The sequence below is a fragment of the Panthera pardus genome, unplaced genomic scaffold (assembly GCF_024362965.1).
Source record: "Panthera pardus isolate Hobbes unplaced genomic scaffold, ASM2436296v1 HiC_scaffold_25, whole genome shotgun sequence".
In the NCBI taxonomy this organism is placed as follows: Eukaryota; Metazoa; Chordata; class Mammalia; order Carnivora; family Felidae; genus Panthera; species Panthera pardus.
Window position 1 is genome coordinate 40,647,149 of NW_026526821.1, and position 16,771 is coordinate 40,663,919.

General features: G+C 35.8%; 1 protein-coding gene across 1 annotated transcript in view; it reads left to right on the forward strand.

The window, feature by feature from the left end:
• MACROD2 (mono-ADP ribosylhydrolase 2) overlaps positions 1 to 16,771 on the forward strand; it is a 2,022,401-nt gene that overhangs the window by 1,239,806 nt on the left and 765,824 nt on the right. The window contains exon 6 of the mRNA XM_019462769.2: positions 11,076 to 11,197. Within this exon, the coding sequence (XP_019318314.1) occupies positions 11,076 to 11,197 (122 nt within the window). The remainder of the gene's footprint in view (positions 1 to 11,075; positions 11,198 to 16,771) is intronic.

Below are 16,771 nucleotides of genomic sequence, written 5' to 3' on the forward strand. Positions count from 1 at the left end.
AATGTAGCCTCACATATAGAAATTTCTACATATTCTTTCTTTTAGAATCTATGTTAAATGAATTCTGTCCTTCTCATTTTTTTTTTCTAAATACAAGTGTTCCTTTACAAAATTAAGTGTAGAGCCTGGTGTGGGTGTGTATACCATGAAAACAGAACCAAAATGAGAGTGTAAATGTACAGTACACATATAGTCTGGAGCTGTTTTCTGAATGCACTGGCCTCAGAGAGATACTAAGCCTGGTTTATTTTGATGGAGAGGTAGGTTCATTATACCCAGATGTCACTTTTGAAAGAAATATGAACAGTGATTTATAATTTTTGAGAAAATATGTAGAGAATCTATCATTTTCCATTTTGTGATTTGAGAGCCAAAACCAGTCTCTAGAACAAAGCAAATTTATTCCAAAATTAGCAGTATGCAGATGAGGGAAATGACACATTTAAAAAATGCATTTATTTAGTTATCTCTTGCAAAAAAAGGCAAAGGAGTCACCACACTTTTTTTCCCCCTACAGAAAGTCTTTGGAAAAAAATCTCATAGCTTTTGTTGGAGTGTAATGGTGTTAAGAGTCTTTTTTATCAGCTGTTGTGAACTTATTAGGAAACTTTTGATCAGACTATGCTGAGTCTTTCTGTGAAGAAACAAATTCTCAGTTCCATAAAAATGTATGTTGAATGATATGAACCAGTATAACTACATTCCATTGTTTGCTCTGTCTAGACTGGCCATTCTACCTCATTGTTTTCTCTAATCCAGTATATCATCTCTGATTACATCAATTGTATCAGGCCAACTTTTATTTAATCACCCACAAATTCACTAATTATTCATTAAGCAACTGTTCCCATAGAGTTCTTGGCTTTGTGGGAAACTCAGACATAGATTTGTCATGTTCCCTGCAGTGGAGTCTCTACATGAAGACAGGAAATACAGAATCATAGCATTGCAGAATTAGAAAGAATCTTGGAGCACATATAATCATATTTGATTGCCTCCCCTGACAGGAAATGCCCTGTCTCCTCAGGAAGAATATCATATTATTAGAGAGCTCTGACTGATGGAATATTATTAGTTGTGTGTACAGAAATGTTGATGTTAAAAATCATGTATATGGTCAAACATAAGTGATATTGGAGACAATGAAAGAAGAAGTAAGTTGAAAATTAGTTCATGCAGTAGTGTCCATGGATCAGATCTTTAGTGAAAATAAATTCTCTTTGGGTTTCATGGACTGGAAAGGATTTTGAAAGGCAAAGATGCAGGGGCTCTCTTGACACCAGAAAGTTCTGGAGTCAGAAAAGCACAAGACCTGTTTTGTAAGAGTGAATGGAGCAATTGCCCTATGTATGTGGCACACAGTGGATTCTCAGTGAATATTTATTTATCGAATAAAGGACAACATTAATGACTGAGTGCATGATTGTAGAAGAATTTGTCTTGTCCAGACTCATGTTGGTAAGGGAGCTATAAAGGAAGGCTGATGACAAGCAAGCACATGCAACCATAGCATCACTTGTGTGTCCTGATGTTGACCCCACCGCACACTTTCCTCCTAGCCTAGATTTTGCATTAGTAGAATTACCCTATAGTGGGGGATGAGGGGTGGAGGGGGGATGACTAACATTCACTTATTTTTACCCACTATGTAGGATTCTTAAACCCTACTTTCCCCTCGCATCTTAAAAAAAAGTGCTGGTTTTGCATCTCTCTCTCTCTCTCTGAAAAGGCTGCAAATTGTCCATCCCTTGAACCAGAATAAAGACATTATTATCTTCCTTGAAAAAGTCATATTGTCTATCTGGACCTCCACCTCCTCTCACCCCTGCTACTGAAGCATTAGAAATGCCATGTATTTGACTCACTTCCTTCTAAGATGTGTTCTTTTTTGGTTCATTCTAACATGATGTGAAATGTTAGACTTTTGCAGATAATTCAGCTTCCCACAGCCTTTATGAGACGCCTCTCTGTTGGAAATAACACTATTGTAATGCAGATGCCCCCAATACCCTGTGGAATCTCAAAGATTCTATAAATGGCTGACCACAGGATATCCCTTTTACACAAATTTCAATCCCTTATTGAAAATGGACCCTTATGTATAGGGATCCAGTTGAAACAGGAGACAGCCTCATCAGCAAGATCAACCATAAATAGATTTTTGGCAGAAGAGGGAGAGCCAATAAACTATTAAAGATGAGCTTTGCCTCTTCCTTCCTTCCTTCCTTCATTTATTTATTTATTTATTTATTTATTTATTTATTAACATATAGGATAATATTTTAGTGGAAATTGCTCAAATAACATTTGATAATTTAAGCCCCACAATTTAAGCTTAAAACCTCACAACTTTAAAGTCAATGAAGCATGAAACATACTGTCAGCACATGATGTCCAAAACGTGGCAACATCATCACATTTACATGTAAAAATAGGAGCAAACTTCAAGTTGACCTGGGTGTATTCATTAATCTTTGGCAGTGCATTCTGTATGCTTTTATCAGCTGCAAAATACAAACGTTTTTTAGCTACTGTGTATTTAATCTTAGACACAGACATCTTATTTGTTTTAAAAAAATTAATGTTTATTTATTTTTGAGAGAGAGAGAGAGAGAGCGAATGGGGGAGAAGCAGAGAGAGAGGGAGACACAGAATCCAAAGCAGGCTCTAGGCTCTGAGCTGTCAGCATAGAGCCCAACACAGGACTCAAAACTCACAGGCTGCAAGATCATGACCTGAGCTGAAGTTGGATGCTTAACAGACGGAACCACCCAGGTGCTCCATCACAGACATCTTATTGAGGGAACCATATAGTTCCAAGGAGGCTAGGAGAGGTAAACCAAAACTCTTTCTAACTAAAAACAGTGAAAAGAAATAGTTAACTCACAGACTCAAAGGAAAAGGGACTAGAAAATAACACTGCAAGTGGTAGTTTGTCCCAAACTCATGCAAACAGCTGGATGACTATAGTCCTTCTGGGCACAGAAAGAAATCCATCATGCAGCTGAAGAAGTGTATGAGAGAATAACCCAAACTTAGAAACCTGCAGGGGGATAGTTGAGTACATTCTAACTGATGTCCGTTGCAGATTGAAAAGGAACATCTTATGGACAATTGATTGTTTCTTGAAATATAACAAAAACAAGCTTTGAAAATGTGTATATGAAAACATTGACCTATATGGAGAGGAAAGGCAGCATTTACTTCATAAGGCTATCAGGTGGTAATTCAATTTCCCATTTACAGAACTTCAAGTGTGCTGTTCCAGGTCATAGAGTGGTGGTGCTTATCATATAAATTGGCCAATAAGATTTACAAATAGTACCTTTAGTGCTTGGATATGTGGTTGTATCTTTAGAAAAGAAAATCAATTTAATTCTGTGCATTGGTTTTCTCCTTAAAATTCATGCAATTTGAATATGATTGACAGGGCACAGCATCATTATGCAGTCTGTTAGATGGACCGATTATGCTTATGAATACAAGAGTGGAGTGAATGAAAGCAACATGTAATTGATTCTACACTGGTCTGACTGTTCATTAACAGTTTGAATGTAGCACAGTCGCTTCTCAAATGGGAAAGGATGAGAACAAACTATATGTGCTCTCTCATTTGTTTTAAAATTCATTATGCTAATATTTTTTCACAGAATATCTTTGCTGATTTTTTTTCTTTTTCTTTTTCTTTTTTTTTTTCCTTTTTGCCAAGGATAAATCTGATTGAACCTTTGTAAATAATTCTACTGCTTTCAATACTTATTTGGCATTCCAATCACACATTTTTCAATTTACACTTTTGGAAATGAAAGTGTGCTGTCCCCTGCACCCCCGTCAAAGAAAACCTCTCCTAGTCCCCTCTTCTATATAGTTCAGACTAATTTCCCAGGACAAAATGAGGTGGGGGAATGCAAGGTGGTGGTTATAGCTTCAAAACAAAAGAGGTGATTTATAGGCTGATTGATTTTTGAAATAGATGAGGAAAAACAGCTTTCATTTGTCTTGCCACACTGTAGTCTGATAAAGCACAAAAGGGCTTGCCATCTCATTTTCCATACCTCTTCAAGGGCTTGCATTTGAAACGTTGATTAAATGTACAAATTGCATTGCTGTTTTCTAGGCTTTCCTCCCTTGTGTAAGAAAGGACTTCAAAGGCATGAAGGCTGCATATCCTTTCTTGAATGAGAAGCTGGGCATTTCAGGGAAATCAAAATCGCATACCTTTATCGCTCACAGGGAGATATGATGCTGATTCTATAGCAGCCATTCCTTCCCTTTCCTTTGCTCACAACTTCCTGCCAGACTTTAGCACAGAAGTAACTAAACTAGTGTGGGGCCAGGAAGTTCTACATAGGAGCTATAGTTACACTGTGATCTCCAAATTAGATTATATTTACAACTAATAAACGTATCAATCTCATATCCCAATCTTTCTCTAGCTTTGACTTTTATTAAATAAGCAGCTGACTTTTTAAGAGAATAGGTCTGAGAAGATACTAGAATAGAATTTTTTTTTTTTATGATGAGAACTTTTAAGATTTACTTTCTTAGCTACTTTAATACATGCAGTATAGTATTATAAACGGTAGTCACAATGCTGTACATTACATCCCCAGGACTTGTTTATTTAACAGCTGTAAGTTTGTACCTTTTGACCCCGTTCATCCAATTTTGCCACTCCACCCATGCCCCAAACCTCTACCTCTGGCAACCACTGATATGTTTTTTGTTTCTATGAGCTTGGGTTTGTTATTGTTGTACTGTTTATAGATTCTACATAAAAGTGAAATTACAGGGGCACCTGGGTAGCTCAGTTGGTTGAGCATCTGACTTCTGCTTAGGTCATGATCTCTCAGTTCCTGAGTTTGAGCCCCACATCAGGCTCGCTGCTGTCAGTGCAGAGCCTGCTTCAGATCTTCTGTCCCCCTCTTCTTGCCCCTCCCCCCTCTTGTACTCTCAAAAATAAATAAACATTTATTTAAAAAAGTGAAATTACATGACGTTTTCCTTTCTCCGTCTGACCTATTTCACTTATCATAAGGTTCTCAAGGATCATCCATGTTGTTGAAAATGGCAGGATTCTTTTTTTCTTTTTTATGGCTTAATAATATCATATATATATATATATATATATATATATATATATATATATATATACATATACACACACACACACACACCACATTTTCTTTATCCATTCATCCATTTTGGACACTTAGATCAAAAATGCTGCAATGAACATGAGGTGCAGTTGTATTTTTCAGTTTATGTTTTCATCTCCTTCAAATAAATATTCAGTAGTGGAATTGCTGGGTCATATGGTAGTTCTAGTTTTAATTTTTTGAAGAATCCCTACTCTTTTCTATAATAGCTGCATGGAAATAGATTTAATTATATCGGCCTTTTCTATAGTTTCTAATATATCTACCATAAGACTTTTTAAAAACATGCTAACCAAAATAAAGTCCAAGTGTCTGGGGAAGTCCTGTGATGTGGCCATTTTAAAATATGCTCATAAATTCTTTGTTATTCCTACCATCTGTGTCTCCACTTGAAATGGGTGGAATTGTGTGATGCTTGCAACCAATAGGGATAGTAGTAGTGATTCTGTGTGACTCCCAAGGTTGGGTGAAGAAGGGTGACGTAACTTCCACCACTGGTACACTTGCTTTTGGAATGATGAGCTGTCATGTGAGCAGTCCATCTACTCTGAGGCTGCCTTGTTGTGAGGCACCCCAGACTAGCCCATATGGAGACTCCTCGAGACTACATGAAGAAGGAGAGATGCTAGTCCAGCTCTTAGCTTCCATAGCCCCCAGTGTTCCACTGCCACCCATGGGCTGACAGCAACCCTGTGAGAGACCCTAAACCAGCTGCCTTAGCTGGGCCCTTCAGAATTTCGCACCCAGAGAAATCAAAAGAAATGATAAAATGGCTGTTAACTGTCTTAAGCCACCATGTTTTGGGGTAGTTCGTATTTGTTTGTTTTTGGGTTTTTGTTGTTGTTTTGGTTTGGTTTGGTTTTGGTTTGTTTTGTTTTTATGTAATAGTTAACCAAACTATGAAGTTAAAGTAATGGGATCCATGGTAAAAATGTCAACTTTTATATTTACAGATGTATGCCATTTCCTCAAATAAGTAGTCACCTTAGGGAAACTTTATTTATAATCAGATTGTCATTGTGATATTGTATCTCCCCACATTGATGTGTATTATTCTGCCACTCTGGTTCCCTGAACAAGGTAAAATGATTAAATTTTCTATATTGTCCTTTTCATTTCTAAAAATTCTTGGCTATTTATTTAAAATTATTTGGTTACTGAGATATCTAAGATGTATATCCCTGTACTACATTTTCACTGTAAAGTATCTGGAATTCACTTTGCGTATTAAAACTGTAGTGAAACTTTAAAGATAGATACTAGACATATAGGAGAAAAATCCCCTTTGGTCCATCATTTAAACCCTACTTTTATCTGAAAATAATTGCTTTATATAAAGAGATTATTGAGAGAGCAAAATAATAAAGATGTTAAATCCCTTGGAGTTGTATCTTTTTAATTTAAGAGCACATTCATATTTGTAGTGATATAAGATCATCTTTATAAAGCACAGTAACAGTCCTTGTATGTTATAGTGATATGGTAGATGGGATCCAGGAACATGGTTTAATAAACCGTCTACCCTTTGTTTTAATGCCCTATGTAATTATTAAATATGTAATGTATCCATATAATTTGAATGTAAAACATATATCTAACAAGTAAACATTAAAACTCTCCTCATATTTGCCTCCATCTTTGCAGTTTTTATCACTAGCCTGGTAGAAAACCACTGTTATTAATTGCTTGTTAATGCTTCCAGAGATATTTTATGCAGGTATAGCTAAAAGAAACATGTATTCTTTCCTTCACCTGTGGGGTATTTTTACACTAATGGTAGCATACTAATTATACTTTTTTTGCATATTTTTTAACTTAGTAATACATCTTGGATACCTGTTAATATCCACATACAAATACCTTTGTTGCTCTTTTCACAGAAGCATAATATTTCATTGTATAAAGTACAATTATTTTACTAGTCTCTGTTGATGGATATTTAGGTTGTTTCCAATGTTTGGCTATTATATACAGTGTTGCAGTAAATGACCTGTATAAATGCCATTTTGCATATGAGTAAGCATATTATATACAATACCTTCCTAGAAATAGAACTATTGGATCAAAATGAATCTACATTTATAATTTTGATAGGAATGTTTAAAACACTGTCTCTGGGGATGGGACCAATTTGTACTTTAGTTGTATAAGCATGTTTGAGAAACTTGAACCATGACTGGTGCTCATTTATTTGTATAAGAATGAATTAAACTACTTAGAATCTATAGATCAATTCTTAATAGGCAAAGAGAAGAGGAATTGCATTTGAGAGCAGCAAAGAATCTTAGAGGCCATCTTATTCAACTCCTTCTTTTAGCTTTGGAGAGGGAAACACAAAGAGTGACTTGTCTGAGGTTATGCAGCTGATTAGTGACAGATCTGGGGCTTCTGACTTATAATTGGATCTTAGGACTTAATGTGTAGTATGCTTGCCACATCAGAGCAGAGATGACGACTGTCATTCCTGCCTGTGTGTTCAAGATGTCTTGGATGCTGGTGGTTGTTGTTGGTGGTGGTGGTGGTAGTGATTGAGCCCCTGCATGCATCAGAAGTCAAATTAAACATTTCTGTTTACATGATCTTATTTATACCAAGGGATCCACATATTCATGTACCAGTGAAAGCATTGTCTATGGATTGAATTCATATATCTCACATATATGTGTCCACTATCAAGATGCTATTGTGTTTAATAAAATGTAAATTAATGCAAAGCATCATTGACATAATAGCTGTTTGTCTCTAACTTATTTGCAATCAATGGATTTTGAAACTACTGTCGTGAAAGGGTAGTCTATAATATTTTTTATATGTAAACAGGATCCTTAATACTCACAAAGCTTGCAAGCTGCTTAAGGTTTCTTGTGACTGCCCAGCTATCATTCTGTACTCCACCTCGCTCCATTACAAAGTTTATTATTAATGATGTCCACATCACAGCAGAAACCACAGAGATCATCTGAGCAGCTTATTTGTTTTATGGATAAGGAACCCAAGGCAGGGACCAGTGAAAAGATGGCTTCATCTGGGGCACTTGGCAAGTCAGGGCTGGAGCTGGAATTGGAAAGATGACCTCCTGACCGAGTTTTATAACAGGAAAAGAGGAACTTGTCAGTGTAGAAGAGTCACTCCTAAGTGCTATGAACAATTAAAATAATGAAGGAAATTTATTTTTGAGCTTCACTTTGATTTGCCTCCAGCTTTGTGGATCTGAGAGGTCATCGTGTTGGTCGATAATAACACTTGATCTTGGATGTTGTAAGTTTAATATAGAGCATAAAATACAGAGATCAATATTTTCATGTTGAGGAGGAAGCTCATTGATTGGCTGCTTGTCTTCAGACTTTTAAATTAAATAGAAAACTATAAAAATGGAATAAATAATGTTTCATAAATTCCATTTGTTATGTGGACAATGATGTCTAAAGTAAAAAGCAAAGAAAAATGATTCTTTAAAATGTCACTATTTCCTCCTTTTATGATCTCTCTCTCTCTCTCTCTCTCTCTCTCTCTCTCTCTTTCCCCTTCCCATTAATGCCTCTAAGCCCTGTTTTTACTTGGCTCAAGTAGACACATCTTTATGATCCCAGATACGAGGCACTTATTATTGACCCTCTCCATCCATAAAATAAGGAAACCAAGGTCATATTCTATTGCTCCTTTATGTATTAAGTGTCTGATGTACAAAGGCAATGGGGAAGGAGGGGAACCAAAAAACACAGACTTGTCCCTCAACAATGGCAGTGAGGGTGCCAGAGTTGCCCCAGCACAACATTTCCCAAAGATAAATTGTCCCTTGAGGTACTCTGTAAAACATAGTTTTCAAGAGTCAAATGTATTCCATTTTGTATCCCTCTCATGGAGACTCACAATCCATTGTAGCATACTAAAGGTCTTAAAAGTTCTGCACTAAGGTAGCTATTTTGATGTAATTTCCCCCAGTGATTCCCAAATTTAACTGACCTTTAAATTCACATCTTATGGTACCCACTTTTGGGAAATGTTTTCTGTAGAATCCTGTGTTGTTACTCTACAGCTTTTCTACCTTTGGATTCATTAGGGGATGTAGAATATCATAGGTGGGCACAAACACGTAGTCACAAAGGGGAAAGTGAAGAAAAGCTAAATACAACCTTCCTTCTTCATCTAGCATTTACTGCAATATGGAAGCTAATGTGAAACATTCATTAAAAAATTCATGACATATGGTACAGAGCTTGTATTGCTTCAACATATACAACTCTTATTTGTTACTCTTATTACAAAAAAAAATGATATCACTGTGTGCTAGGTTTTTTGTTTGTTTTGTTTTGTTTTCCTGAATATAACCTAATCTCCCTCTGTCCTCTCCTATATTGCAGCGGTCCTCACTTTAAAACCAGGTTTGCCTGTGAAAGAATATCTGCATGAATTCACTGGTGATGTTTCTGCCTATTTTGATCACAAGATATCATCTTTAATATTATCTGACAAGGGTTTAAATACTGTTTCAGAGTTAAAAGTTGAAATCAACATTTGGGGGATTTTCTCAAACATCAAGTAATATATTCAGTATTTAGCAGGCAAACAACAAAAGTTTTACCCTTAGTGACTTATTCGCTAGTGAAATGTCCTATGCAATTTAAAACTAGTCTCACTTTTGTAATGTGTTTTTGTCTTGTCATTATTGTTGAAATTAAGTGGTACTGATCAAAGTAAATGATTTCACTTCATTATATGATTTCGATAATACTAGACCAAATTTGTCTTTCTGATCAGAGGTGATTAGTCGTCGTTACTTACATCAATGAAATGGGCTAATAATCCAGATTAACAGATAAGACTGGAAAGCAGATGTTATTAGGCATTCAAATAATTTGGCTTATAATTTTAGTTCTTTCTTATGATCCTTATTGACTTTAAAACTAGAACAGTTCAGGGGTGTCTGGGTGGCTGAGTCAGTTAAGCGTCTGACTTCAGCTCAGGTCATAATCTTGTGGTTCATGAGTTTGAGCCCCGCATCTAGCTCTGTATTGACAGCTCAGAACCTGGAGCCTGCTTCAGACACTGTGTCTCCCTCTCTCTCTGACCCTCCTCTGCTCACACTCTGTCTCTCTGTCTCAAAAATAAATAAACATTAAAAAAATTTAAAAAACCCAGAACAGTTCTATTTCATTATGGTCCTAAATGTAAAAATTTATGCGTGTGTAGATATTTAAAAAATACAATGACTGGTTGATGTACAAAAAAATATATAATCTTTTGTTTTAAACATAAAGGCTGAAAGGTATAGATTGTATTTTGAAAGTTTTAATATAGTAAAAATTAGAAGCTAGGTAACTTCTAGGGAGTGTTATCCCTAGCATACCTCACTTATGTGAGGATTGGTAGGTTGCACTTTAAAACTGGTAACAATATTTTGAAGTTATTCCTTTTAGGGTAATCACTGATTGTTATAAATTATCTTGGCACATTTTCAGAAACTTGCCCTTTTTTATTATTGTGTACAATGCCTAAAACTGTTGTCTTATTTATAAGTAAAGTGATGTGTAGCAGTGGCTTTTCCCACGTCAATTCAGAATGCTCATTTTGCAGGCAATTATTTCTCAGTTTATTTCCCACCACGGATTTGTCTTTTGCCAGGGTGTCAATTATTCACATCTTGTGTTATAATCTGTCTCACTTGGATCTGACCAATAACAATGGCATAATTTACTGCTAGGGGATGCCCTTTCACAATGATCACCTTCCTGGGCAATTGTCTACTTTAAGAGGCTGTGCTATATAAAATCTTTTACCAGAGAAGCATTTGCATTATCAATATTTCTTAACTTGCTCCAGGCTCCAACACAAATACCTAAAATAAATAAAGTGCCAATTTGTGAAAAGTGAAAAACACCTTGCTTATGCTATTTCTTCTTCCTTTTGCATGTGCAGATGTCATCCACACTGTAGGACCAATAGCCAGAGGCCATATTAATGGTTCCCACAAGGAAGACCTTGCAAATTGCTATAAATCATCTCTGAAGCTGGTGAAAGAAAATAACATCCGATCAGTTGTAAGTAATTTTATGTTTCTTATTTCTTATTCATTTCAGCCTTTATAATTGTCCAAAATGACAGTAGGAAACCATTTCTAAAATTTGGAAAACTAAGGTTAAGTTTCTCAGTAAGTGATGTGGTCACTATTTTGTGTACCCTAAATATTTGCTTAATTATCCATGATGGTTTAGGATTTAACACTGTAGGATCACACAACCAGAGCCATCTCATCTACTTTCTTCCAATCATTGTGCCACTGGCTTTTGAAGAAAGTGTGTGTGTGTTTGCATTTTAACTTGAAATTTGCTGCTTTTTAAATCTGTTTGGCTCTTCTTAAACTATGCCACATCCCTTCTAAGCTTTATCCGTTTAGACAGAGTTCAAAAAAATGTGGGTCTAGTCTATTTCCTTACCAGCAGGCTGGGATGAAAGGAAGTCTCTTGGAGCTGGATTTGGAAGTATTTGTTCACCTGCTTTTCTTTTGCAACATGTCCTACGTTTATTACATATCAATTACACCAGGAAAATAAAAGTATGAGAAAAATGAGAGTGTAAATACCCAGTAGTAAATTAATTTGGGCAGAATCCCTGGGATTCTTTTCACATAGATTATAACCTTGGTGAAATGCTGGGACAGGAAAATAGTTAAACAATTGACTTCTTAGCAGGCTGAATGGATCAGCCTTGCTTAGGGGGTCACAAAATTGAAGGCTTTATTACTTGTATAAAGGAGCATTGAGAGACACATTTAGATAACCTGGGATAGTGGCTGGACTTTTCGTGCATGATTATCATTTTGAAATGTCTTTTTTAGTGCACATAGGTGAGTTTGCTTAAAATAACAAAACTTTTTTTGCAAGCTAATTTTATGGCTTTTAAACCTTTGCATAATTATTAACAGAGATGAATATTTTATTTTACTCTTTCATTTTTTATTTTTTTTCTTTAAAAATAAATCAGTAAGTAAGACCACTCTGTCTTAGAGGAGAAAGCTGAAGTTCAGACAGAATGAAGCAAAGCAAACTACTGAACCAGTAGATTTTGTTCTTTACAGCAAAATAAGGAAACTCAAAACAGGTGTGCATACACATTTAGGGAATCATTAAAATTTTGTCAATGTGGCTTATTGATTCAAAAGGTGGGAGCTGAAATGCTTGGAAAAATGGATATGTAGAGAAGTTTCTAGCCTGGCAAATATAGACCTTGAGACCTTGAAGAGAATTGGCTAATGAATTCACTGGCATCTCTAATGACCCCTTTTCTAAAGACAGGAGAAAGTAAGATGCTAGACAACTATAAATAGTGTAAAAACAGCACCCATCCTTTTAATAGGAAAAAGAAACATCCCTAACCATGATTATCTTAAGACAATCAGAGCTGCTGTTATACTACGTGCCACTATTAGGTAAGAAGTGGGAGAATTATAGACTGAGTTAAATTGACATTTATGAGATGACCTACAGATGGACTGAGACTACTCTAATCATCCTGGGATTGGATGACGTCTATCTTGATATCTTGGATGATGATTTTGAGGGCTAATTATATCTCACTTGGTGCTAAATTAGCAGGTGGTGCTAAACTAAAGTCACTTTAATATTAGTAAACAAAAATGGAGGTGGAAAATATTTGCGAAATGTGAAGCAAATTGTCAGCTAAATTAATCACATGTTATGTTATGGTTGAATGGAGTTTCTATCAAATGTCTTGTCTCTTATTCACACACAAAAATCCATTTTCCTTCCTTCCTTCCTTCCTTCCTTCCTTCCTTCCTTCCTTCCTTCCTTCCTTCTTTACCTCCTTTCCTTCTTCTCTGCCTCGCACCTTTCCTCCATGCTTCTTTCCTTTTCTTTTTTCTTTTCTTTTCTTTTCTTTTCTTTTCTTTTCTTTTCTTTCTTTCTTCTTTCTTTCTTTCTTTCTTTCCTTCATTTCTTCTGTCCTTCCTTCCTTCCTTCCTTCCTTCCTTCAAGGAGGAAACAAGGCTTTGTATTTTATATGGAATGTCATGTTCTTGGCCAATGTTAAAAAATTATAATGCTTAAAAAATCATAATATTAATGTCATCAAATCCTCATTATGTGGGGAAAATGGAAAATTCTTAGCAACTTATTGCAACTGGATATATGTTTGATAGTGTAGGCTTATACTTTATAGACTTATTAAAATAGATAGGGAGTGATTATTGCTATAAAAAGCCTGGATATTAAGATAGAAAATAAACTTAACTTGAGCTCATTTATAATACATGTCAAAGAAAATTTCTCAAAAACCCTTTCACCAGTGCTTGCTTTACAGTTACCCCTGTGTGACCATAGGCAAGCCATGTCAACACTTCGTAGCCTCAGGAGAAAACATGTTTCATAACTTCAATTTCTACATACAAAGAATCACTAAATTATTACTGTTATCTCAGATATATCTAACTCAAGAGGCTGTTATGGGGGTCAGTTGAGATAATGGATGTAAGACAACTGGAAAAATGTAATTCTCTATCAAAGTATTTGGTAATATTACTTTAAGTATAAGTTATTTTCACATTTTATGATTTGGCAAATTTAAGAGATTGAGATCATTCTTACTTTGGCATCTATTCTGAAAACCAGACCTCTAAACATTCATCATGTCATTTCTTGATGCTATTAAGACAGAAATAAGTTATTACCAAGTATTCAGTTAGTACATTTGCAAAGGAAAAACTCAATTGTTTTCTCCCTGTGTAGGGAAAAACTTTGTTGTTGGTTTTTTTTTTTTGGCTTAAAAAAAATTTAAATGTTTATTTTTGAGAGAGAGAGCATGCACATGCATGAATAGGGGAGGAACAGAGAGAGAGAGAGAGAGAGAGAGAGAGAGAAAGAATATGAGTGAGGTAGCAGCAGAGAGAAAGGGGGACAGATGATATGAAACAGGATCCATGCTGACAGCAGAGAGTCCAATGTGGGGTTCAGACTCACGAACCATGAGATCATGATCTGGGCTGAAGTCGGATGCCTAACCGACTGAGCCACCCAAGCGCCCCCAAATTTTGTTCTTCTTGATTTTGTGTTTATTCCCTGTAAGTCTTCTTTTCTTTTTACACAAATCCCTTCACTTCTGGTTACCAAATATGTGGAGGTTTCTACTCATACCCAGCAATTCACTGGGCCACCTTATGGTGTCCTACATTTAATTTTGATACTAATTACCTGGCAATAGTGTCAGATCTCCTAGGTTAAGGGCCCAGTCCCAAATGGTCTGATCCCTAACCCCAGTTTTCTCCACACTTAAACCCTTCAGATGCCAGTAGCAAACTCAGTCTCTGAACCAACCAGCTATAGATACAAGGTTCCAATGACCTCCTCCTTGGGTTCAGTTAATTGCTAGAGAGGCTCACAGAACTCAAGGATATACTTGCTTACAGTTGCCAGTTTGTTAAAGGATGTGATAAAAGATATAGATGAACATCCAGGTGAACGGGTATATAGGGCAAGGTCAGGGAGGGCCCCAACTATAGGAGCTTCTGTCCCTGTGTAACTGGGGTGTTTTACCCTTCTAGTATGATTGTGTTTGCCAGCCTGATAGCTCTCTGAACCCTGTCCTAATGTGAGACTCCCTCACAGTCATGACCAATCATCAACTCTACTTCTAGTCCTTCTTTCCTCTTTGGATGACGAGAGGTAAAGCTGAAAATTTCAAGCTTCTAATCATTGTTTTGTCTTTCTAGTGACCAGCCCCCATCCAGGACCCAGTCAAGAGCCCAACAAGAATTGCCTCATTAGAAAAAAAGTTGCCCTTAGTGCTCTTATTACTTAGGAATTTACAAGGGTTTTCAGAGTCCTGTGTCAGAGATGTAGTCAAAGACAAGTATTAAAACAAGAGATGCTTCTAAGCTTCTTATTACTTAGAAAATTACAAGAGCTTTAGGAACTCTGTGTCAAGAACTGGGGACAGAGACCAATATATATTTTCTATTATCTTATAATAAATTTATTCAGGCAATTAAAATTAGTATTAATGTTGTTTATAACTATTAGTGTCATCTTATTTCTAAGCATGAATAATATTGTTACTATTACCAACTCATATTTGTATTGGAAGTACAGAACATACCATAGACTTCTATTGCTCAGTAGATGCATTGAATTGAATTAAATTATATGACTCTTGTCACCAGAATTAACTGTATTAAATTTATAGTCTAATCTTTCACTTTTTAAAAAATACTCATATAATTATGGTTTCTCCCATGATGCATCATTTTACAACAAAGATACAAAAATGAATGAAGATTATCTATTTACAGTAGGGTAGCAGATATGTAACAAAGTCGCTGTAAAGCAATATGGTAAAGGCCATAATGGTCTGGACCAGCTAGGTTGTGGTACAACTACAAATAACCTCAAAATCTCAGCAGCCTGTGTTCAGAGACCCTGGCTTATAGACATACCATCATCTCACAGCTGTCGTGTTTCAAACTGACAACCTGCTCAGCCATAGAACAGAGACCTTGCAAACTCATGCATTAACTTTTTACCATTTCAGCTTAGACATGACACACACCATTTCTGCTCCCATTTCATTGGCCAGAACTATTCACATAGCCCTGTCTAGTGGCACGGGGGCCAGAGAAATATCCATGAATAAATGAAATATTTGATAAGCACTGCTTTTCTGCCAAAGTTAAACCAAAGGCTTTGGGATCACAGTACAGTGGTCAGAGATATCTGCCATATTCTAATTTCTCCAAAGGAATTCTTTAAAATTTTAATGGAGGTAAAACAAATACTGTGATCATTTATTTATTTTAAAAAATATTAATAAGACTTATCAGTACCAAGACATTTTAAGCATCTTCTAAGACCCAGAGGGTACAATGATTGTCTTCACATATATAATTTGTCTCAATCTCCTGCCCATCCAGACAAATAAATAGACCAGATCATCATATCCATTGTGTGATTTGAGAGCAATCTCTAGCTCTCATCACTTTTAAATATCTTCCCACAGATGTCTGAAATTCCATAATTAATGAGTAATTTATGATGGTCAGGCATTGTCCTTTCTCTGCAATTTTCCTTTAAAATGCAAATACTCATGAGATCTGTAGATAATTAATTTCCTAATACCCTAACATGAAGAAATTTATCACATTACTTTTCACTTTAGCAGCATAAATTAGAGGATGATAAAAGTGCTCAGCATCTCAGCCTGAGGGAGGAGGGGAATTGGAAGGGGGTCTGGAGGAAGGTTGAGAGAAACAGAAAACACAGAAACAGAAAACAGCGGGATACAAATAAATTTCATGTACCTCCCAGTTTTGCTAAAAAAGAAATTTTTAAATAGAGAAGGGGGAAAAGTTACAGTTACACATTACTATATAGAAGTAAGGTAGTTATTTCGTTTTTGGAACATGTTGTAGACAAAATTTTTTCACCATGAAAAAAATAATACTCCTTTATTAATTTAAGAGATAAAGTTTCCTTATATTTCTCTCCTCTGTCCGTTCTTCTTGGTGGCTTCTTTCCAGTGTATGTCTACATGTTTGCTTTAGGTTGTAAAAGGATAAAAGTAATCAATAAATCTAATGGTTCATTTTATAGTGGCACATCTCTTCT